At 38.7% G+C, this 25927-nt stretch overlaps 1 protein-coding gene across 2 annotated transcripts in view; it reads right to left on the bottom strand.

Annotated features, from left to right (window-relative positions):
- The window catches only part of SLC2A13 (solute carrier family 2 member 13), a 140321-nt gene that overhangs the window by 90439 nt on the left and 23955 nt on the right, over window positions 1-25927 (bottom strand). For both annotated transcript variants that reach the window (XM_038153141.1, XM_038153140.1), the window contains exons 2-3: window positions 22405-22564; window positions 18397-18605 (exon numbers count right to left, since the gene is read on the bottom strand). In XM_038153141.1, the coding sequence (XP_038009069.1) occupies window positions 18397-18605; window positions 22405-22564 (369 nt within the window). The remainder of the gene's footprint in view (window positions 1-18396; window positions 18606-22404; window positions 22565-25927) is intronic.

Below are 25927 nucleotides of genomic sequence, written 5' to 3'. Positions count from 1 at the left end.
TAAAGACAGAGCTGATCACTATCTCCTGCTAACGTGGGGGCAAAGTTTAGGAGGTTGCTCTCAATGACTAATACACAAGACTCTCTACCCTTCTGGATTTGATCTCTAGTAAACAAATTACAAAAGAAAAGAAAAATTCATTTAAAGTAGGCTGACATGACAGATACAGACCAAAAGTAAGCGTGGGCAAAATTCAGAGCTCTGATTTCCCTAAGGTACAGCCAAACTTGAAAACCTGCAGTTGAGTAGCAAGTCTCAGCTCAATTTTTCCTAATCATGCCTTGCAGATACCAATTCATTAGTCATTGTTACTGAAGCAGTAGAAGAAACAAGCAATACCTATCCTGACAAAGTAGCACAAGAATTAAAGAAATGAAAAACCAATGGTAAATCTCAAGAAGGAATAATAAAAACAGGTTAAAGAAATGAAGAAAATATGAACCAACTAAAAGAGGCAGGGCAATGAGCATTCCCTAGAACTCATCATTCAGGAGGTCTGTATTTCAAACATGCATCAGGGATTAATTTGTGACTCCTGTTTTGACTAAGAAAGCCTTTTATACAAATTACATTTCACCTCTGAACCAGTCAAGATGTAATGCAAGCGATTGTCTGCATCTGTCTTTGGGGATGCATTGACCTAGTTATCCATCTAATGCAATTTTTGGCAATTGCTTCTTAAGTTTTTGTTTTGTTCTTTGTGTTGTTTATTATTAATTTTTAAAAAGACTGTAAGAGTGTTCCTGTCTTTGCATGGCAGCTCAGCTGACACACAGAGCACAGGAACAGGCTCCACTGCTGGGTTACTAAAACACTGGAGAACAGCATTACAGCACCCTAAGCTTGTCAAAGAACACACGTCAAAGCACCAGCTTCAAATGCAACCGTAAAGCCAGCTGAGGCAGGTGTCTGAGACAGCCCCTGTCCCAGCCCATCTGGCTGTTTCAGACTTGTGTGAGACCTACAGACACAGAGGAACCCCCCACAGCATCTAGGACCCGACCAGGACATGGAGACAATTTGTTGTAGTTTCACCTGCGCAGAGATTACCCAAACTTGCTAGAGAATGTCACCCTGAATAAAGCGGGACTCTATTCAAGAACCATGGAATAACAGCCTGAACACTGCTTAGTTTAGCAGCACCCACGTGGGCACATTTGACAGAAGTGTTGGTATGAAGCCAGCTTTGTCAACATCCATGCTGGGAGCTTCTGAAGAGCTTCCACCCACGGCTGGCACACACGCACTGCCCTCCCCTCAAAGTGCACACAGCATGCTCCTGTACTTCAGCTTCAACGTTTGAGGATGGTCTAGTATTGCCAGGGGTATTTGTGGGAACCCCATCACAAGCTTCAGGCAACCCTTAGAAACTTCCTTTAGTGCCAGACCCTTGCCTGTTCATTCTCTGTGAAGTGGGATTAGCAGAACTTCACTGCATGAAGGATTTTGAAAATACATTGTTCAGAAATCAAGAGATGCATAATTTTCATACAGAGGCATTTCCTATTCATATTGCCAAACAATAAACACTTTTTCTGAAACAGACTAAAGAACTTTGTTAACAGGAGACAAATCCTACCAAAAAATCTGTTCAAAAAACCCAAATTAGTTGCTGTAAACTTTTGGAAAACGTAGTTATTACTCTAAAAAAAAACCAACCAGACTACATGCATAAGAACACCTGAAAAGATGAAAAAAACCTCAGATTAAAAAAAAAAAAAAAGTTATAGAATTAAACACCAACTTTCCATACTGGAGTTAATCAACAGCTAGCATTTAAATAGGCGTAATGTACAAAAAGTTTACATGTGACCGGAGAGTTTCATGGATAAAAAATCCAAAATCACCAGAAACTAGCGTATATATATACATATATATGTGATATTTACTTAGGTAAAATACCATACGTGGCCAAGTTCTATTCTTTCCTAGACACCTGCTGTTGACTCCTGCTGAACCAAGACACAGCTAATGGGACTAAGGAAGCAAACACATGAACAGAATTACAGACAATTGAATGCTTTAATTTCCACAAAAATGTGAACACTTCACTTCTGCATGTCCTTCTAACATTACTGCTGAATGCTCTTTTGATGCTACCAACACATGCACTTTGTTAATTAAGAAAAGCCAAATGTGCAACTATCTGCCTGCAGTCACTTGAGTCCCTTCATCATCTGTAGTAAATGAGACAAGAAGAGTCATCTAGCAGCACATTTTTTGCCACTAGAAGATGCCATGTAACAGTAATAGTAAATGGTGTAGGCACATTCCATAGGTGACACCTACAGTATGTGAACTATATTGTGCCTCAGAAATGTGCTGAAGTCAGAAGACTTGATACATTGAGGCTATTCTCAATTCTACCAGAAATTAAATCACACTGTCTCAACTATTTATCCTGTAAAATAGCAAGCTGGTCTTCATCTCTCATGAATTAAACTGAGTAAGAACCACTACCTATAGGATATCCAGTACCCAGGGGAAGAGCTAAAAGAGGAATTGAAGTCTTTATTTCCAGCCCTTCTTACACACGCCCAGTCCAAAACACTCCAAAAGGAAGAAAATAGGAAAAAGTGGTTTGCTTGAGATATTAAGGAGTTTGGTTCCATGCTGTGCTTCCCAACATTAGAGTTCAACAAGAAATGCTTTTTCTGAGAAGAGAAGAAAGGGCAAAATCCTCTGGTTTTAAGGCTCACCAGTAGCTCACAATTACAGGCTACTTTACAGAACACAAAAACTTTGCTGATGTATTATCACAGTGGTGGTGCAGTTACTGTAGTAACAGATGTTCTTACACATTGTTACTAAGAAATATAATATAGGAAAATATACAGAGCCCTTACAGGCTACAGCAAACGTTCTCTGCTCTCACTACACAGTAAAATGAATCACTGAAAAAAACCCACACAGACACTCCCTAAAGAAAAACACGAGTCTGTACTCCATGTAATTAAATCTTTTAAGTAAGCCACTAGCAATTTTTTTTCTCCCAATTGAACAAATAAATTTAAAACCTTCCTGAATGAATTTAAATGTCAAATCCAAGTTTATTCTACAGGTAAAGTTTGGCTGCAATGCACTAGTACAATTCGGGTCCTAAAGGCACCTTCTATTATAAAAGAAGTTTATAGGTCGTTCAAGGCCTATATTCTCAATGGAACTCAAGTTGCAGATAACACTTTTCCCTTTGCAGCTACTTCAACTATTATAGGCTGCTACCAAAAAAATTGAAAAAACTACTGTGCTTATCACCATGGCAACAAAATATTACACTTATTCATATGATATCATACACACAGATTTGCACAAAAGTTATGAGTAGTTATCCGTTGTTATGTCTTACAATTAGAACTCACAAATTTTGTCTAATATCTCAATATCATTACTAAAAAATATAAGCAAAAATTGGTTCTACAACTGATTTCAGCATAAAACAATATTAAAATTTGCAAAAAATATTTAAAATTTAGAGGGAAAGCTTTATCACCAAATAAAATTAATACATTTAGGAAGAACTAGGGGAGGAAAAGAAGACTTTGAAATTATCCAAGTCATGATAAAAGAAATCTGCTTTGAAACTGCTGCTAAAATGGAACACTTCTCTTCAGATTCATTAGGTTCCAAAATACATGTTGGGAAAAGGTATATACAGGTTTTGCAGGTTAATTTTTCTTACTGAAGTTAGGGAAGAAAAGAGCATAAGTTTATCATCAGGGCAAAAGAGTGCAAGATTATTAAATCTACATTTTTTTAAAATCCTCTCAGTTGAATTTGAAAACCAGTTTCAGCTGATACGAAAAAAAATTATAAAATTGAAGAATATTAGAAGACCTTATTTTAAAATATTTTTGTGATGCCACATCTCTTAACATATCCATTATAAATTGCAGTCTAGTAAAATGCATCTAAATCCATGAAAGGCCCATGAAGGTTTTTCAAAATTCATGTTTTTAATGTATCTGCCTGCATCTGAACAGAGAATATCCATCAGCCACATTTGGGAGGAGTTGTCAAAGACAGAGCTGTACAGCCCAGATATTTTGTATTTTGAGCCAGGCTCTCAAAGCACAACAGACCTGGCTGCAGACAGTAGGGAATGTTTCCTGGATCAGAACACTAAGCTGTGTGATAACATCTCAAATTTGTAAAATACAAACAATTTGCCTCATAATAATTAAATAACAAAAAAATATAAACTCAATCTCCTCTGTAATGCTGCTGGGTCACACTACAGTTGCATTCAAATATAGAATAAATGAAGCTACATTTAAAAATGTGTCTTTCTGCTTATTTCCAGGATTTATATCTAATACTGCATGTCAACATATTAGCATGATGCAGCCTTGGAGTACATACATTATTTCTAGGCTTACAGAATCATTCATCAACCATAATTTGGTGCATGCATCTTTATTCACAGATTTATATAATATAAAACTGGCTGGTTTTCTGTGACAAAGCATTCCAAACCAACAGCTTCTTAGGCCACCAGAAGCTCACAGCTATCCAAAGCCCTCTGCTTAGGTCATGATCGTTCCTGCAGGATAGGAACTGGAGCACAAATCCACTATCCCACTACCACAGGCACAATCAGGTGGCACTATGTCTTTTCAAGAGATTTCATCTATTGTATTTGAGTAGTTAAAACCAATTATTTGACTTGTCAAGGACAGCCACATGAGCACCCACTCTGACGAGGCAAATCACTGTGTACCTCGTAGATAATACCAGAATCTCTGCAAATTTAGGTTGAAATTTTCACACAAAATATTCCCAGGCCATAACTTTAAGAAAATCTTGACTGTTGTTGCAAAAAAAGACTTTACAAAACCTGCCATTATATCAACTGAAAGATCCAGTGTCAACCTTGGACTAGTACCACATGTTCCCACCCTGCCAAATGAATTTGAATTCCTGTAAAGCTCTGTCAGGGTATGGAACAAAAAACCAAAACGTATGAGTAACCAAAAAGATACCACTTGCTTTTTATGCATGCGCACCATGCTTTAATAAAAAGAAATTTTGGCTGCAAAATATAGTCTTTAATATATGAATTAGGCTGCCCTTCTTAAAAAGAAAAAATTCCACAGATACTGAATCTAAAGTTCTCTGTAGTCCAGCTTATGGATTTGGGGAAGATTTGGAGCACAAAAAAAGCAAACAGCTTGAATGATGTACGTATGACAGATAGGACAGGATGATTAATTTGAGGCGACTCACTCATGAATAGGTGGTATTTGGGTATTCTATAATGGATTGTTCTAATAATGTGATTCAATGGATGCGAAGCCCTGAACAATCTAGTCTGGAATGAGATGGTGTCTCCATTCTTATCCTGAACTCCAATCAGAGTAGGATTATCACTTCTCATTATATTCTATTTATTTGCAACCTGCTATCCCCTACCCACCCCACCAATCTCGTGTTCTTTGGTAAATACTGCTATAATTTATCTTCTGATAAAAGAATCTCATGCCACTTGTCTCTTGAGCACTACTAAAAATAATCATCACTTCACAAGCACTAAAAATTTAAAGTCTCGACAAATTATGAAAGATGCAAAGGTAATGAATATCACCATTTAGAGATACTTAATAAAATCTACTTGATAAAAGATTTGCATATATGCAGATTTTATATATATATCTTTGCTATGCACTGTGGAAAAAATGAAAAAAATAAAGGAAGGAAAAGTATATGTATCAAAAAGAGCTTATAATCCACACATTTTAAAAATTAGGTATGGGGCAATAATATGTATTTTTCTTTAATAAAAATCTTGGAATTTTTTTGGCTATGAAATGTACTATTCTGCAAATGCCACCTTTATTTTAGGCCAGCAACAGTCAGAACCACCTACATTTTAAATTTGCTTTTATTGCCATAGAAACGTATATTTGCTTTAACTAAAAATGAAGTCTTCTGGCTCAGTCATCTACTTTCTCTATCATACACTACAGAAGACATAATTTATTCATTTACACATCCATACTTGCATACTTTTAACATAAGCTACATCCACCTCAGCTACTATGAAAAATCACATGTGGTTTGTGTTAGATAAGATAGTTATAGAACATTTATATTAAAATGAATTACTTCAATCTACTCTATATAAACTCAAAAGGACAGAATTACTTTAAAATTATTCATGTTCTTAAATCAATCCAATTTTAAGTATACTTTTGCTGACTTTTACTTCGATAGTAATGTTCAGAGCAATCATGCACCATTTTATTAAATAATTGCAATTAAACCTCTCTGTGTTCAATAAGAGATAGGAAACAGGTGAAAACACATAGAAAGAAATGGTATTTTTGTTCTCTTTAAAGCCACTGGCACCAAGGAAAATGCACACCAAAAAATTAAAGACATCCAATGCTATAAAACCCCAAATATATTCATGCAGTTTTAGTACCGAAACTAAACAATTTCTGTGAAGTACTAAAGTGCTGTTCTACAAGGCAAAGAAGTTCCTGAAGTCCTCACAACCCCAGCTCACACAGGTTGGGGCTCACAGACACCCCACGACCAGCACTGGGTTCCCACCTCTGCAAAGCCACCAACAGAACAAGGCTGGTGTGTGCTACAGCAAAGATCCTTGGTTTGTGACCCTCTACAGTGAAATGTGAAATGAGAGAACCAACCAGTCATTTCAGCAGGAAAGGCAGGGTAATCATGCAGCATGTTCAGCTGGACATATTTAAGCTGTTACAAGCAAGATAGCAACTTGAGCTCCCAGCAATTCTTAGCAATTCTACTGTCTCCTTGCAACAAAAGTGGGGAAAGAGAACAGCATGTAAGGTTTACCAATGCTAAATTTTGGCCTGAAGTCCACTGTCTAAGGGAGGAATTGAATACTCACTATTGTGTGGCTGGGGAAAGGAAAAAAAAATTCAAATTCCCCCAGCATTAAATTATAGAACAATTCTAAATATAATTCACAATATTGGAGAAAAAAATTAATTAATAAATCACCATGGCTGCACTGCAGGATAACTTACTTCGACTAGATAACAACATTTTCCATATGACTTTTGGGAAACATTTGAATATCCACAGATATTAAATTACACTGGCTTAGAAAACATTATTTCTTCTTAAACAGAAATACTCAACAACAAAAATTTTCAAAACCACGATTACCCATAAAAGCAGTGTTTACCTCTGACTATTCTAACTGTTCAAAGGAAAAAAGCCATACACAAACGGACCACTACAGGAACAGTGGAGTGATCCCCTCCTCATAGGAAAAAGACATTTAACAGAATAATGGTTTCCTGAGGGGGGCAAAAACATATTAAAAAATGACCAGTGATTTTTGGTGAAGGAATTGCTGATGGAAGGGGTGGGATTTTTGTTGCAGAGAAGTTGGTTTGTTTTTTTTTTTCAGGAAAAGAAAAACCTGAACACAGGGCTAGAGAGGGACAAGTCATACTGATTTTTTTTTTAATTAATTTTCTGTAATTGTTTTCTGAATGGTTAGCTGAGCTAATCAGAGCTTTGTTTGTGCAGGTATTTCTAGAACATGACTGAAATACAGTTAAATATTTGTGAAAGCCATGATTTCCAAAGAATTCATAGCAAAAATGGCAAGAAGAAAGTCTAAATTAATTAGAAAAATTATTCATTGTGAATTATTCATGCAGCATTAGTTATCTTGTGCACACATACATGCTTCAACCGCATGAACCCTCTCAAATCTAGACATTTTCCAGGAAACTTGTAGTATTTTAGAATAGAAAATAGTGTCCAAAATTCCTAGAAAATACTTCACTTATAGAAACATCCCCAAAAAAGAGTAAGCCCACAGACACATTCATTCAGATGATAAAAGGAAGAGGTTGTGCTCACGTTTCCTGTTCTGGAGTAAAATAACACAAAGTGAAAGCTCTTTCCTAAGGAATTTGGCTTAATAGCAAGACCAGCATACTACATTTGTTGAGCATCACAAGGGCTATGGGAATACTACTAAAAAAAACTCAAACAGCACTCCAAAAGGAAAAGCAGAAGGACCAAAAAGGAAAGCAGAATTCTAACATTTAATTGTCCAAAACATTATAAATAAAACAAAATTCTGAACTGGTTCACCATTTCTAAAAACTACAGTCAAACAGAATTAATGTAAAGAAAGAATCTCTTATCACCTAGATGAAAGCGCTAGGCATAAATACATATTCTGGTCAAGTAGCCAACATGAAAGTAACATACAATTTTTCAATTTCTTTCCAAAGGAAGAATCCCAACAACTTCCTTTCTTAACCTAGGGAAAGGTTGAACATATTTGTGTAAAGGAGTGCAGGTAGTTTGGAAACCGCAGCAGCAACATACACAGCAACAAGCTACATTAAAGCTTTGTTTGTTTTCTTTTCCCAAATCCATCTTCTGTCAAACAAAACACAATCCACATCTGGCAACACGGCAATTATGGTAGATGTCACACTGGTTGACAAGATTTACCGAAGTGCTCAGTGCATGAATACTTTAGATTAACTATCAGGCAGTGTGCAAGGACAGCTGCTTATTCTGAACCAAACTCTTCAGGTTCACTAGAAGAACAAAGTGTCTGGAAAGCAGGAGAGAGAGAACAAAAACCCCAGTCAATGCTATTATTTTAAAAGAAAAGGGAAAAGATGAGGATGGACAAAAATCAGGCAGACAATACCCTGGTGAAGGTCTCCAGGAAGAAAAAAACTTTATTGCATTGTAGGAGCAGAACATGGCCTTATGTAAAAGAAGTAAGCACAAACACTGTTTATAACCCTTTTTCCTCTCTAATGATTTCTTCCTATTAAAAAATACTTTACTTTAAACAGGCTGTAAAAACACTGTGTTCACCTGAGTGCTGAGTGAAAGAAAAACTACTGCTGTTGCAGAATCATTAACATTTGCTGGGTGGACCAAGCCCCACCCTTGCACAAAGCCTGTCTCATAAAAATGCTGCAGAGGAAGAGTCGTACAACACTGCAAAACAACAATATTTTTAAAAAAAAAGCTTTAAGGATTATACTGAAAAGGCTAAAGTGAGACCAATAGATAAAGACTGTCCAACTACCTGTCTGGAACATTTACATATAAATATTGTTATTAAAATACTTAACTCTATTTTCAAGTTTTTTCACAAGGTCTGAGAGCAAAGAAGCACCAAGATTATCTCCAGCTTTTGCTATGGAACCTGCTCTAAGAGCTAGCTCAAGGAACCATAGTACTAAGTTTAGCAAAGTGTTAAAGATATTCCTCAGCAGTCTATAAAAAAATTTCCTCCTATACCCATTAACATTTTCACACAACACTATATTTTGTCTGAGTCCCTGTTGCATGTAAACAGGAGGCTCAAGCAGGAGCATTCAACTTAGAATTGTGTATTCAGTGCAGATGCTAGATTCAGCAGAGAAATTATGAAGAACCAGGCCTTTTTTTCTTTTCCCCTTTTCTAATTAGCTGCTTTTGAATACCATTAGCAGCTCTAGAGGAACCATAATTTTATTACTGCTTAAGAAAGATATGCATAAATAGAAAAAGTAGATCCACAATTTCAGATGAGAAACAAGTACATCAGTGTAACCATGCCAGAAATAAAACAAGTCCCAAAACACAAATGTACTGTGAAGGCAGTGTGTGCCCACCTCTCTCACAAGAGTACACAGGAAATTCAAACCCCTGGCTTCCCATTTCTAGCACAGCCAAGCTACCACACTGCTGGCATCCCAGCTCACACCCAAGCTGCCCTCCAGCACACTGGCAGACTCTTTTTTATTTTTTTCTGTTTCTTTTACTATTACTCATGTTATACACAGCCGCTTTTCTTTTTGTTGATCAAGAATATTCCCGCCCCAAGCCCCTCAAGTTCAACTTTGCAGGAATCTTTTGTCCAGCTTTCCCAAAATTTCATCATACACCACACTATTTTGGGGGTTTTCCCCTGACTGAGAAGGCACTACTGTAAATGTAAGAAATATTACAGGCTAGAATTAAGGAGGAAGTTTTTCACAGAAAGAGTGGTCAAATACTGGAATCATCTGCCCAGGGAGGTGGTGGAGTCCCCATCCCTGGATGTGTTTAAAAGAAGACTGGATGTGGCACTTGGTGCCATGATCTAGTTGAGGCATTAGAGCATGGGTTGGACTCGATGATCTTAAAGGTCTCTTCCAACCTAGAAATTCTGTGATTCTGTGATTCTTTGAAGTTTATGCTGTCATATAGATGACTTTTGATAACAGCCCAAGTTATACAAATAAGCACTACTCCTAGAAAATCCAAGAATGTGTCTAGCTTATCACTTTCCAGCACTGAACTGAGCTCTGAGAAGACATGGAAACTGGGGCCAGAAGCCACTAGCTTCTAAGCAACTGATCTAGGTCAAGTCAGTTGGAATAACTTGTTTAAGTCCAAAAACAAGTAGCTTTTGTATTAAAAGAGATAGATATTTTTCTATAAATATAAATTTCTGTAGCTATCCCTAACAGACAATAAACATTAAACAGATAATTTTAACACTTGAGAGCTGGCCAAAAATGTCTAATTTTGGCGGCTCATACTAGGAAAGAAAAAGAAATTATTCCATTTTAAATTGTCCAAGGGGCAAGGGGAGGAAGCATAGGGATTTGTTTGTTTTTGTAGCACAAGTTACAAATTCCTATTTCCTTGGACTTGACTGAAGCACACTATCCTTATTTATCACCTCTTCCTTAGACAGATTTTGATTTAGAAGAACCACCTTCTCTGATAAAAGGATGGTCTTTAGTAGTCATTCTTCCAACATTTTTTCACTCTGAAACCTGTTTTTTCACAAAACAGATACCTGTTACTAAACAAAGCATGGGGTGCAGCAGAATGTTCAGTGATGCATTCCAATACTGTTTCCATACGTGCAGTCCCACAATCAAGCTTAGAAGAGCAGCAGTGCTGAACTACACAAACATCAGCAAATTCAGGTTGAATCTGTGAATAATGTCATTTGGCTTACAGCAAATTCATTATGCTCAAATCTATTGTTGAATTGAGAAGAGATGAAGTATTTTAAATTTTATTTTCCAGACTTGTAGCTTGAATTTTCTGTAAGCTTCAGAAGCTGTGACCTAATAAAAACTTTATTAACACTGTCAATAAAAAGCTAAGTGTACTTCCAGAAATTTCATAAGGGATCCAAAGTGGTGCAAAGAAACAAAATTAAACCTGAAAGTGTCCTGCCTCTCAGTGCTTCCCTATACCTAGAGGAAGTTTTACCAAGTTTTCCTTTTCCTGCCCTTTAGGACTACCATACATGAAATCTGTCTGGAATTCAGGCAAAGCAGAGCTTGCTCCAAAACACACAACTGATCTGTGATTTTCAGACTGGCCATTAACCACCATTTCCAGCTAAATGTTCACTTTATGCCAGTACATCAAAAAACGAGGTGAAAGATTAAGGGATTGGTTTTGGTTACAAGCCACTGAAGCAAGGCCAACTTGAAACACCCTGCCAGGTAAACATGCTCACAGCAGGATTCTTAAAGTATAAGCAGAGCTCTAAAATACCAGAAACAACCTACTATTTCTGAAATACAGCAGTCACATTTTTGTACAGGGCAAAAAACAATTATGTTTTTTTAAAAATTACATGTCTCAAAGGTCATATTTGCAAGAATAAGTTAGTTGTTTAAAAGACTTTAAAGATGAAAGGGAACCAAAAGTCTTATCTCTCTCTATTAATTGTTACATACAATAATTCATACTTTCAATATTCTTTGCCAAATTGTGTAGAAAGTTTTTTTTCTTTTTATCTGATTGTACACTAAATATAGTTAGTATACTTTCTCAAGATCAAATGTCTCCATGTTTTATTTGCCTGCCTTGTATGAATTTTAATTATCCAGGAGTGGTTTTTTTAATGGGTTCAACTCCACACAAACTCCAATTGAGACATACACAGAAAGAATTTTTGTTCTCGAGGGAACAAATTAATACTTCTATACATAAAATGGTTAAAGTACAAGAATGAAACCAAGACACTCCATTCTTGCATCAGCCAAGTGTCCCACAAACCTAAAAGCAAAACCCACTTGGAACTGATGCTGGTGTTTGGTTTGCCAGAAACAAGAATTTCAGGCTGACATGACTACCACCCACTTTGTATCTGGGGATTGATTGAACAAATCCTTAACCCAAATCCTTTGTTGCCTCTTGCCCCAAAGCCTTCCATCTAATTTCATGGTTACAGGTAACAAAAGCCACTGATTATCAGAAAAGAAGAATCAACTTCAAATAAGGATTTTAGTGCCTGGAAGTGGAATTATTCAGAGATCTGCACAGCCCTACCAGAGCATCACAGTATCACCACATTTCATTAAATACGATTCCAGCTGATGTCCAATAATAATAAGCATGATTATCTCTTTTTGAACATCAAGCATGTCAGGCAATGGCCTTGGGATAAAAAGGACTCCCAGAAGCAAGAGGAGAATTATGAATAAGAATGAAAACACTGCAAGCTTCTAAGTGTCTCCCTAGAAAGGTGCATATCAAATGGTTCCAGCCAAAGCCACAGTCAGGAATACTAAAATATTACTTTAGAAGAAAAGGTGCAAGAAATAGAAATACTGGAACCAGGAAAGACTGAGGGTCCAGATCTCCTGCCTCATAATGTCCTATTTTAACTTCCAGTTAAATGGATAAAATTACAAGCTGAAACCTAAAAGCAATGAGGTGGTTTTACCTTTCTGTCATAACACATTTATCTCCAACAGGGAAATACAAAATGTTAAAAAGGAGACTGACTCACTGCTGAAATAGGAAATACAGCAAAAAAAGTTAAGTGAGTCAAGCCTACAAGACTGAAAAAGTGGCATCTCTCTTGGTGCCACAAAAAAAGCTCAGCTATTACAAAACTCATTAAAATAATGAAAACATGGGAAAATGCCTAATCTAGAAGCAGTGCCCATTACATAACATTCTGGTACAAACACAGAATGGAAAGTTAAACAATATTACATTGTAATGATCAATTTTATAAATGTCTCACTGAATTTCACAGAAGCAGCATGGTTCCATGCAGCGCTGAGCCCCAGGAGTTTTACATGGCAAAATCAGCAAGTGGAACATGTGCAAAGAAGACATCTTCATGCTCACACACATACATGCATAACAACAGGTAACATAAGGCAAAGGTCCACATGCAGAGCAGATAAAGTCTTAGAGAAATGTGGAAAAAATAAAGCTGGGGGAGATTACGCTGCTCTCCTAATTACAATTCACAGTTACACGTCCTTCATCTACACAAAAATAAATGTCTAGTCTTAATGCAAATGACGTTGATTTCATCAGGATGCTCAGTTAGTACCAAACACATCACTTCTGATTTTGTGTGAAATACCATCCATGCATCCTGGCACATCACAGCTGAGGACAGCTACATGCAGGGGTGGGAGGAAAAGCCATGCAGTTTGCAGACACGTTTCAGCCAGAAAGACAGTCCAAATGGATACTTTTCTCCAATTTGCATTGAATGGTGTAGTACTGTCCGGCATATGGAAAATTAACAATCTATTTAAAACGTCTCAACTGGATGCTATAATGATTTCTTTCCAGTCAGAAGTGACTACCAGACTGGCAGCTAGTAAAACTTTTGTAAAAGGTCTGCTAGACAGCTTTATTTTCATGCACAAACCATCACATTAAGTTCACTCCCAAGTGCTGGCTCTAGAACTAACATTACAAATCCCACACTTTAATTTGCTAAAGAGCACGCGCTTCTTCATCCATACCCACAGCCTGACAAATTTGGTGGCCTTCTACAATGGGGTTACAGCAGTGGTGGATAAGGGAAGGGCAAAAAATATCATCCACATGGTCTTGTGTAAAGCATTTGACATTGTCCTGCACCACACCCTTGCCCAAACTTGGAGAGACATGGATTTGATGGATGGACCACTCAGCAGATAAAAATTGGCTGGAAGGTCACACTCAAAGACTTGCAGTCAACAGCTCAATGTCCAAGTGAAGAGAAGTGACGAGTGACAATCCTCAGGGGTCAGTATGGCGACAGCTTTGACAGCGACACGCACAGTGGGATCAAGCACACCCTCAGCAAGCTTGCTGACAGCACCAAGCTGTGTGGTGCTGGAGGAAAGGGATGTCATCCAGAGGGATCCTAACAGGCAGTACAGGCAGGTGTGTGAGAACCTCATGAAGTTCAACAAGGCCAAGTGCAAGGTGCTGCAGCAGGGTCACAGCAATCTCAAGCAGAAAGAAGGGTGAAGAATGGATTGAAAGCAGCCCTGGGGAGAAGGGCTTGAGAGCGCTGGTGGACAAAAAGCTGGACATGAATCAACAGCGTATGCCAGCAGCCCAGAAAGCCAACCACACCTTGGGCTGCATCAAAGAGATGTGACCAGCAGGTCAAGGGAGGTGATTCTTCCCCTCTGCTCAGCTCTCATGAGACCCTTCCTGGAGTACTGCAGCCAGCTCTGGGGCTCCCAGCACAAGGCAGATGTGGCTCTGGAATGAATCCAGAGAATCAGCTGACTGCATAGAGGTGCACCTCTCCTACAAACACAGACTGAGAACTCTTTTTCTTCTTCTTCACAGACTTTTCTTCAGCCTGAAGAAGAGAAGGCTCTGGAGAGCTCTTAGAGCAGCCTTCCAGTATGTAGGGGGGGCTCACAAGAAGGATGGAGAAGGACTTTCCAAAAGGGCATGCAGGGACAGGATGGGGGGAATGGCCTTAACATGAAGGACTGCACAGTTAGATTAGATATTAAGAGGAAATTCTTTACTTTGGGGGTGTTCAGGCACTGGATCAGGCTGCCCAGAGAGGTTTTGTATTTCTCATCCCTGAAGGTGTTCAAGACTCGGCTGGATGAAGCTGCAAGCAGTCAGTTTCTTGCCCTTGGCAGGGTGATTAAAATTAGATGATCTTTAAAGTCCTTTCCAGCCCTAACCATTACATGATTTTTCATTCTGCAATTAAGCCCCTGTGCCAGTGCTTACCTGCATTGCTATGCTTTGATTGCCTGTTTTTAACTAAGGTGCACTACAGAACCTCTGCCTTAACTGTATTAAAAACTATAATTCAGCAGCAGTGTGAGTCAGATTTGTTTTGCTAGGAAGAGTTGTGCCAGAATGCTCTTCCAGCAATGTCTTTGATCTTTCTCTCAACTGCAAACCCCTTCTGACCATTCTCTCCCTTCTCTCTCCATGAGGCTTCAGAACCTAAGCCAAGCACTGGGGAATCTGTGAGATCCACAGCATATTTGAGGGGGAAGGTCACCCTGCATCTCAACTCCTGGGGAACACTCTTTTTCTAAAATCTTCCTCATTTCAATTTTCTTATCAACAGCCTGTTTTTGCAGTACAGCATCTGAGAGCTGATGTTAACAGATGATGACTAGATGATGACCAAGATTTGGCCTGTCTTGCAATGTTACTGCAGAATGCAATGCCCTCCCCTCCACTTCTCAAATGCAAGGGTACAGCACCAGAAGTCACACTGCAAGTACACAACAGAGCATGCAAAAGCAGTATCCATGGCTGCCAGAAAAAATGTCATTTGCATAACCAGTCATGAGGAAACTATTTGTCAAAAAGATACATTATTTTCCTGATGCCAATCTCAAAATGCTAAAACGTAAGCTGCTTATCAGTATCAGCAGCACTGATTTGATTAAATGTATTGGAAGGGATACAGAAATGTGAATCATTCACTGAACAGGTATCCCATAACTGTATAAAGGACTTCTGAAGCAGAAGTTTGTTGCTGAAGGCATTTTTCTCATTTTGAAGACAGAAGCTGCTTGATGACCATGTGAAAAATGCAATTAAGTTCTCTTGTTTTATGGCAAGCATTTAAACCAAACTTTAAAGTAGCTTAAACAACACAGATGAAGTTTCCATATGATTCACTCCTCCATGATGAGAACAATTGATGAAACAGTTACAAAAGGCATTACAGTTCTTTAGTGTGGGACTGGAGAATGTGTTATGGTTACACTGTGTTACTCCCTTGCAGAGAAGGACTCAAACACAGCCTTAGTTTCACTCAGAAAGTGATGCCCTAAGGAACTGGCAAAGATGCTTCTGTATCAGTCAATGAAAAAAGAACATCTGTCCTTTCTCAAGAAAGAAAAAGACAGCAAAGGAAAAGGCATTTTAACCTAAAAGTAAGCCAGATGATTTTCAATCTGCAAAGTCATCTCTCCTTGAATGTCACGTACACACACTGTCAGTTCAGGTTTATTAAAGTTTTTTGTGAAACTGGAATGAGGTTCAAGATGTCTGATAGGAATTACAGTCATCTGTCATTGCTATTAACTAGAATTTTAAAACACTGTCTGCCTCAAAGAGCAGAAACTATTAAAAAAAAAGTTTCACATTAATATAGCTAAACCTCCCCCTCCAAAAAACAACAACAACAACAAAAAAAAACCACCTAAGCTAATATACCCATAGAAAAATAAAATGCAAAGTCTTTGCAGATGCACATGTTTAAGTTGTCAATACCTGAAAATCTGCCAGTGAAACCATGAACAGAAAGTTGCTTTTGCACTACACAAGCAAAATTCAATACTGGGGATCCAGACAACTCCTCACAGAAATGAAAGCAATTACAATTTAACACCACCTGTAAATACCACCCGTAAGTCACAGAAAGGCAGCAAAAGCAATATGTCTTGATGCTGACATACAAAGTACCTCTTTATAACAATGAAGATCTTGAGTTAAATGAGATGAAGTACAATTATCATCAAAATCAAAAGTGGCCATAGCTGTCCAATGCTTGTCTGCTAAGCGTTTATAACAAATGGGACAGCATATACTTGTTACTCATTTTTATAATGCCCTTGGGTAACAGCTCTGAAGCTGTAGATTACCTGAGAGCAAAACACTGATTGTCTGTAACCAAGCATTCTCCTAGGAAATGTGATGGATTCAATTAAACTCCAGGAACACATTAAGTTTTTGGGGAAGCGTGTGGGGGAAACCAAGAGACCTGCATATCCCTGACAACAATCTCATTGACTGATGACACAATTAGTGTCCCAGCCCAAGCTACAAACATGTAAAGGATTTACTTAGCAATGGAGTCAATCCTACTGCACCTACAACACCACATTTGATTCACAATTGCCAAAAAGCATCATGTCATAAGATTTAAGAGTGACAAGCAAGGTCATACCCTATAGCCCAGTGATGGAAAACAGGGGACTGAGTAGACCAAATGCCTGTTCCTTTTATTTCTGCAAAGTGCTAAACTTTAGTACTAGACATTAAGTGGTTTTCCACAGAAGGGAATAGCCCAATCCCTAATTAGAATGAAGAACCTAAGCACAGGACTAAGCCCAAGCTGTTCTATGAATACCCACTTAATCTTTTTAACAAATTAACTTTAATGAACTTCATCTCCCAGCCCCAAAGAACTGGAAAAAAAGGCATCTAAAGCCTCAAAAACATAATGTGAGGGGGAAAAAAACCCAGCCCTGCTTCATACTAGTGATGAATATTTTAAAAATCCTTCAACTATGTGTCAAGTAACTTTTTCTAGACTCATAATTATTTATTGTAAGATTCAAAGGCAAACTCAATAAGGGAGTGAGAATAGGTATTAGCAGATACTGAATCTCAGTTTACACAGATATAAAGTAACATCCATTTTTCTTTCCACCAGGTCTGAGAAGTCACAGTATTTTCCTATCAAGGATAACTCTTACTTAAGAGCCTTGACATTCTCAGGTCAACACTTCCAGCAGAAAGGAAAGAAAAAATATGCAGAGGACAGAAAGTCAATCAAATGGTAATCTTGTTTTGTAAGTACACATATGAACACAAAGTTTTGAGCAAATATGACACAAAGATTCAAAAGAGTGAAAAAAAAGGATTTGATTTAGGTGCCTTATTCTCTTGAGGACAGATCAAAAGGACTTTCAGAAGTTGCTTTTACAGAAAAAGAATCTCTGTATTACAGGCCTTGTTTTGTACATCTTTTCAAAGGCTTCTTGTCTAGAATGCAGCTTGCTGGATAATTGAGCCATGTACAATGCTTTCTGACCTCTCTCGTGTCTGTTTGGCCTTTTCCACTGATGAAAGAAACCAAACTTTATTTTATTTATTTCCACTCTTGGAGAAGTGCATTCCAACTGATCCATTTTCTGAGATCAATTCTCACGTAAGCATAGGTGGTATAAACTTAGAATCCCACACAACTTTACTCTTCCCTCACTTAAGAAATCAGAACCTAATTTGAAAGTGCAGGATCATAGAAATACCTTCGTTTTTGAAGCTACCAGTACATTAAATACTTCAAAGAGCAAAATTGATACAGGTAAATAAAAGCATCAAGCTCCCACAGGCTACAACTTCAACATTTCTTCTGATTTTTATCTCCTCATCGATAGAGTGGCCAACAAGTATTCAGCATACCTGCTCCAACCTCTTTTTCTTCTTCTTCAATGTTGTTTTTGATGCTGTCGTACTCTTCATCAATTGCCTGGTTGCCACGCATTTGAGACAGAATTCTCCGTGCCCTCTGGGTCTGGCCTTTCTGAATGAGCCAGCGGGGACTTTCGGGAAGAAACAGGAAGCCAAGAAACTGTATAACTGCTGGTACAGCTGACAGGCCCAGCATGTACCTGGAAATAAATCAGAAAATAGATAAATGTCTACTATTTGCCTAGAAAAATATACCATGAGAAGATTCAGTTACAGCTATTCAAACTGTATTTACAGGTCAAATCTCCCACTCCTCATATTCTTTCTCACTGTAAGTTAAGGGGGGGAGAATCATAATCTGCAGGTATTTTAGAAAACATGATCTTTTCCTTCATTTCCAGGAAATTTCAGGGACATGGTGACTATTCTGCCACCACTGATTCTAGCCACTGGTCCTGAGGACACTAAGTCAGACTAAACAAAAAACCTGAAATATTACACTAGATTGGAAACTGATAAACCCTTCAGTGACAATAAGCAACAGAAAGAGAAGGCAAATGCATGGAGAAAACCAAGCACTGTTGATGACAAAGATGAGATTGAAATCCTGCTATTTGTTTCACTAACATATTAAAAACAAACAAACAAACAACAACAATAAAAAAACCAGCCAGAGAACAATGTATAATTTGGTCAGTGGTACATACACACAGACACATTTGCCAGTTTTAATTTTGAAAATTTCTGACTATAAGCAGAAACACTGGAAAAAGCTCATTTCACCAGCACAGCAATTTACACAAGATCTTTCAGAGAGTCTGCTTATAAATCTTCAGTCCGATGCAGTGTGAGGTTTTAAATCAGAACTGCATTTTAGATGCCCAAGGGTTACTATTTACAGCATCAAGGCTATTTCTCTACTCAACAGAAAATTACCACTGGTAAAAGCACAGTTATGCTTCCAGAGATCAGCATTGACACCTGTGGCAACACCCAAGCAGGGTTACTTGCTCCATCCAACGTGGGGGAAAAGGCTGTGGAAGACAAGCACTCCACCAATTTTCATGGGTGGCTCTGGTCTGTACACATCACATTTTTATATTTCTTCAGTAAAACAATAAAAGGATAAAAACAATTGCAGAACATTGTATAATTTTGTTCCGCTCTTTCAATCTGACCTTTTCCCGTTTACACTTCCCCCAGATTCTTTTCACTTTCATTAAAGAGTTTAAACAGTGCTGGTGTCACCTGTACATTATTGCAGTTACCACAGCTTTCAAATCAGTGGATATAATAATTAAAACACCTCCATAAGCCAGTCCCTCTGAATATTGAGGTAGCCTGTACTCATAAACAAATTCACACCTTGACATCAGTCAGGAGATTAGGGAGATTTGCTAATCTCTCCTCTAGCTCCTCTCTCCATACCCCAGGATGAATGCTTTCACAGGTGACTCTGCAGCCTCTTACCTGGATCCTTTTATAAAGCATGCATTGTTAATTGAGTAGGAAGGAGAGAATAACTATTACTGAAAATCTTATGGTAGGGCAATGAACCAAATGCATTAGTCAAGTCCAAATGCATTTTGAGTAAAAATGGAAAAATACTTTCTTAGAGGCATTTGTGGATTTAACAAAGAAAAACATGGGCAGTACAACAGGCAGAAACTGGAGAATGGTAAAATGAATACTCAAAAGGCAATGCAAAGAGGATGGCCATCTCAAGACAATGTACATGCAGACCAGTCTTCCCACCCCCAGCTGAGCCCTCAAGTTCTTCTTAAAACCAGTAAAAGTTTCCAAAGGTCATACGAGCAAAACTTCGTCTAGAAAGAACACAGTTAGCAGCTCTCTCTTCTTTTTTTTTTTTTTTGGTAACATTTTAGAAATTATATAGCTCACTATTAGTTAAAAAAGAATAGCATAAGAAAGAAAATAAATTCAAACCATGAGTAGTCTTCAGTCAATGTATCTAACAGTGTCACTAATCCACTAATGTTCTCATTCCTCATTCACTAATGCTCTCATTCATTAATGGCCTCATTTATTGCTATACTTTTCCTTCTCCACAAACGTTTTGGTAGCTGTGTACAAAATACCATTGAAGCTCACCTAATTGTAGACTCGATATCTTTATTGGAGTGATATTTAGAAAGCTTTTTCTATTTCAAATGAAGAGTAAAACAAACTCATAGAGATTAAAAACAACTGCTGTATCCTGTCAAAGGGCATGCTGAAGTATCTTTTCATGCATCTAAGTATGCAAATTTAGTCCTTCAGACTCCTATTGCTTAAATTTCTGCTCCTCCAAAGCCCTTCAGTCACTTAAATGCAGCAGAGCCTCCAGAACTAAGCAGCTGGGTGTCTGCAATCATCTTAGGAGGCAAAATCAATCAAGGCTCCTGAAAGCTTGATTCATACCAGTTGGACTCTATTGGATTGTTTATCACAGGCAAGGCAAGAAAGAAATGTACAGACAGTGCTCCTTCACTGAAGTTAGTTTCCAATCTGCAAAATTCTGATCAAAGTTGAATAAAAGGAGAAGGCCAAAAGGAAAACATTTAGTTGAGAGGGAGCATCCATTGGAAGTTCTAGAGTTGGTGTAATTTTCAGAGCAAGCCATTTTGATATAATCAATTTAGAGTAAAAGCAGGCAATTTTAGACATTTCATGCAGTGAGCCAGCTTTCAGAAATCTAATATAGTTCTTTCCTATACAGATTACAAGACTTAGTGTTTGAAGCCAAATGTCTAGCAGACCTGAAAAAATCCAGCATGAAATTTAATAAGTCTGCTGTAACATTTCTCCTTCTCTGACATACTGCTGCAATACTATTAGGATGGCATTAGCAGGGTTTATAAAGCTAACCTAAGGGTCACGTTAAATATTTGTTTTCTTTGGTTTATTTTAATTTAATATCCAGCATTTCCAAGAATAAGCAGAGCCAAGAAAAATTAAAGTTCCTTATTGTTTGTTGCAGCATTCCAGTGCTTAGCCATTCAGTCAGTAAGAGATACAATAATTGCTGTAATGCTCCCTCTTCTACGGAATGACTCAGGGACAGACATTTGTGATTTCTCTCCATGCTTTTCCTGGCCACTCCTTTCAGGTGACAGACCATCTGTACTCTTCCCTGCTCAGCCTCAGGTTGCAATAAACTAGCTGAGGACATTACACCATTCTCAATTAACAGCTCCAGCTCCAATACTTGGATAGCTCCTCACTGAGGTGGTAGCCTGTTGCTTCACTCCACTCAATCCAGCAGAGCAGTACTTGGCACATGCATAAAACACAGCATTGCTGCAAAAGTCACCCAGCACACACCAGCAGGCTGCAGAAACTACTGCTCTTCACTATTCCACACACCAAGCTGCACTAGGACTACAAATGCAAGAGAAAGCCACAAACCAGGAATAACAATGGATCACTAAGATGAGTTGCACAATTGCAGCATGTGACATAAAAGAGGCTGAGAGAACTGGGTTTGTCCAGCCCAGAAAATAGATTTTTATTATTTTATAACATAAGCTTTTAGCTATAAATTTATGCTACAATATTCTTCAATTCTGATAGATTACCACTGCTGAGATTAAGAACATTCAAACTTTACCTCTATCTTGCATATACAGCATATTACTTATTGGAAATTTGCCTTTTGAAAAATCAGCATGTAATTATTGTAAATGCAAAGGGCAAGCTACCTTCATAAACATCATGACAATCATTCACACTTGTGATGCATATTTATTACTCTCCCACTTTAAAGTTTAGCCGAGTCAAAAAACCTGTGAATATTAAGCTTAAGCACATACTGTGAATATTAAGCTTAAGTGAATGCATTAGGGATCTATTTTGGCAAGATTTAATTATTGAAGTTCCATTTTAGTATACAGTTTTACCACTTTCTATGTAAATTCTGTTTCACCAACAAGAATTATAATAGCTGTCAACCAAATCAAGACTACAGCAGCTTGCTTTCAGGAAGGAAGGCTCACAAACCTCCATCCATCCTTGGCGAGGTAGCTGAAGATTCCATCAACAACGCTTGCGAAGAACTGCCCTCCGGTGATGAAGAGAGTGTTAATGGTGACTAATCTGCCTCGTAAGTGTGGTGGAGCCACTTCTGCAATGTACACTGGCACAGTCATAGATGCTACACCTACAAGAATAAATTCAGTTACAGTTATAACATTGAAGGAGATACTACATTGCTTTTTCATCATAAAGTACTATTTTGGGTTTGGCTGAGACAGAGTTTGTTTTCTTCACAGTGGCTAGTATAGGGCTGTGTTTTATATTTATACTGGAAACTGTTAACTATTCAGGGATGTTTTCTTTACTCCTTACATAGAGTCAAGGCCTGTTCTGCCTCTCACCCCACCCTCCTGGCAAGGCTGGGGGCACACAAGTAGTTGGGAGGGGACACAGCCAGGACAGCTGACCCTGACCGATCCAAGGGATATTCCAGACTACATGGCATCATGCTCAACAGACAGAGCTAGGGGAAAAGGAGGAAAGGGGGGACATTCAGAATTGTGGAGGCTGTCTTCCCCAACAGCTGTAACTCATGATGGAGCCCCGCTCTCCTGCAAATGGTTCAACACCTTCTTGCCCGTGGGAAGTGGAGAATGAGTTCCTTGCTTTGCTTTGCTCGTGTGCGTGGCTTTTTCTACACCTACTCAACTGTCTTTATTCCAACCCATGAGTTTTCTCACTTTTACTCTTCCAGTTCTCTCCCTCACCCTACCAGCAGGGAGTGAGTGAGCAGCTACACAGGGCTGAGTTGCTGAGCAAGGCTGGGCATGACAAGCAGGCACTCAAACTGAGCTGCCTTTGGTGCCCAGTAACTACACAGAAAACACCACCCCTCCTGCCCTGAGTGACCACCCCAACAGATGGAGCCCAAAGTCATGGACTAAAGGAACTCAATGGACATTTATGGGCACTTTACAGACATTCCACAGGGGTGGTCCATAGACTATGGGAATGATATCTGTGTTTTATATCAAAGAATGGAAAGGGCTTTCATGGGTAATAAGAATGCACTGCATCTAAATGGAATAAGGGGTAGAGAACGTGCTGGTTTCAGCTGGAGTAGCATTACTATTCTTCATAGCAGCCAGGGCTATATTTTGGATTTAAACTTAGGACTTCGTGTTTACAAAATTAACTCTATCCAAGGCAAAATAAGCACACACTTAAATGGAATAAGCTGGACAAATTTGATTTCTGCCTTTCAAAGGATGAAAACAATGGAAATGCAACTAACGAACTCTAGAAGCATTCAAAAAGCAAATTGTTGCTAGCAGCTGTATTGGAATTTCAAGGTTTGATGTAAGGATACAAAGAATAAATTTCTTCAATTCCCATTGCATGTACACTGAAATGAAATAAAAGTATAGATATAACTATAGTTTTGAAAGAAAGAGATGCTATGATCCAAGTAAGGACACATAAGTCAAAGTGACTAACTGAAGACATCAGGTGTTCACAAAACTCTGTTTAAAAAGAACTTGAGCATGGTTTCCACAGCCAGAAACAAAAGAAACAAAACAAAACAAAAAGGCCCAGCATTATTGTTATTATTATTATTGCATGAATTATTATTATTGTGAAATGTGTTCACAATGTAACTTGATTACTGTTATAGAAAAATTGTTTCTTGACTTAGTTTAAAAATATTCCATGTGCTATTTCAAGTACAGGTTGGCTGGGCCCTGAGCAACCTGATCTAGAGAGTGGCCCCCCTGCCCATGCAGAGGGATTGGAACTAGATGATCTTTAAGGTTCCTTCCAATCCAAGCCATTCTATGATTCAATGCTAAAAATTCTATCACCATAAGGAAACAAGGACTAAGGCTAAACCACAGCTGCTTTTTAGTCTGTCCTATCACTGGTAGTATTTCCTACTAACCAGGCAATGAGTGATTTGTGCAAAAGACAGAAATGTTCACCAGGAACACACACAGATTGTAAAAACAGAATTCAACAGTGTATGAAGAGCACACCTGGGTGCAGCACATGCTTTGGTGGTTGAAATCCCTATCTCCTTACAAGAACCAACACTGGCATGCAGCAGTGATTTCTTTTGTAGTTAAAACTAGAAGTACATTGGCAGCAGCCACCCAAAACCATATTTTGACTGGTCAGCTGAGATACAACTTGAGCACAGTGAGCACAGCCAATCACCATCAGACAAAAACCATCTTCTAGCCTGGGGCAGCTCTATCAGCTCCATACAGACAGCCCCACACCAGCACGGGCCAGTGCCACAGCCCCAGCAGGAAATGGGGTCACCTAAAAGCAAGCACATGGCTCTTGAAGCACAGCTATGGTTCCAGGCTTGTGTCACAGTAGAAGGAATTCATCATGGGATGGCAGAGGCTTGGGGTAGCCTGCCTGACTCGCCAAACTAAGAGCACAAAATCATCTTTAGCAACAAGGTTAGCCTTACAGGACTGCTGGGAGCCTCCAACAGCTCGAGCGAGGAATACAGATTGTTCAATAATAAAATGGCATGAGAAGATCCTTTGTTGTGATAGGTAAACACTCACAGCAGCCTCTCAGCATGATAACCCAGTTCCCAGCAGGGCCTCCCAGGACATGCCAATGCTTCCTTCTCTTATCAACTGAGCAACCAGCACAGAATAAAAAACACAAATAAAAATGTCAGGGGAAAAAAAAGAGCATTAAAAATTTATTCAACCCATCTTCAAAGACAACCAGAATGCACCATGGAAAGAAGCATTCAAATAGTCCTTTGTGTATTCGAGAGAGAAGTGAATTTTCAAGCCCAGCCCACCATTAGAGGTGTTTCTCTTCTATATTTCATGTCAGTATTTGAAATAATTATGATTAAAGTGATGGAGACTGCACACATATAACAGCAAATCCTTTTGGACCGAGGACCCATGCGAGGCAGCAGCTGCCACTGGAGCAGAGGGGCAGAGCCCTACAGCTGTGGCAGCCCTGGCCTAGTGAGGCTGGGCCTTCTGCTCCCCAAGCCACCCCTTTGCCTTGGGCATGTCACTTCCAATGCCCAGGCTTGCTCCCACACTGTGGTGTGGCCATCTTCACATAGGATCCTTGGGAAATTGTTATGGGATCCTATGTTAACATGTATCTTTGACACACATAATCATTTAGTGAAGCTAATTTGAGAAGGAAAGATACCAACACCTATCTGTCATTTTTACTAGAAAGCAATTAGCAAGATGTGCACAACCAAAACCAATACATGCTTTGTAAAAAAGCTGCCTTTTATCCCCTTTCAACTCTTAATGAAGACTGATTCTACCAGGATCTGCAGAGGAGTCTTGTTCAAAGCATGCCCGTCAAAAATGCTCCTCAGGCATCCAAAAAGCAGAGCCACACCATTGTCCAGACCAGCAGCTCCCACTGATGGTCAGAGCACACCATCAGCCCTGAGACACTGCTAGAACCACTGGTAGCCACAGTTACAACACTTCCCTCTTACAGATGAAACTAAAACCTGTTGCATAACATAGGGGTGGGATGAAAG

This window comes from Motacilla alba, chromosome 1A (assembly GCF_015832195.1).
Source record: "Motacilla alba alba isolate MOTALB_02 chromosome 1A, Motacilla_alba_V1.0_pri, whole genome shotgun sequence".
Classification (NCBI taxonomy): domain Eukaryota; kingdom Metazoa; phylum Chordata; class Aves; order Passeriformes; family Motacillidae; genus Motacilla; species Motacilla alba.
This window is presented reverse-complemented; position numbering and strand designations above follow the sequence as displayed.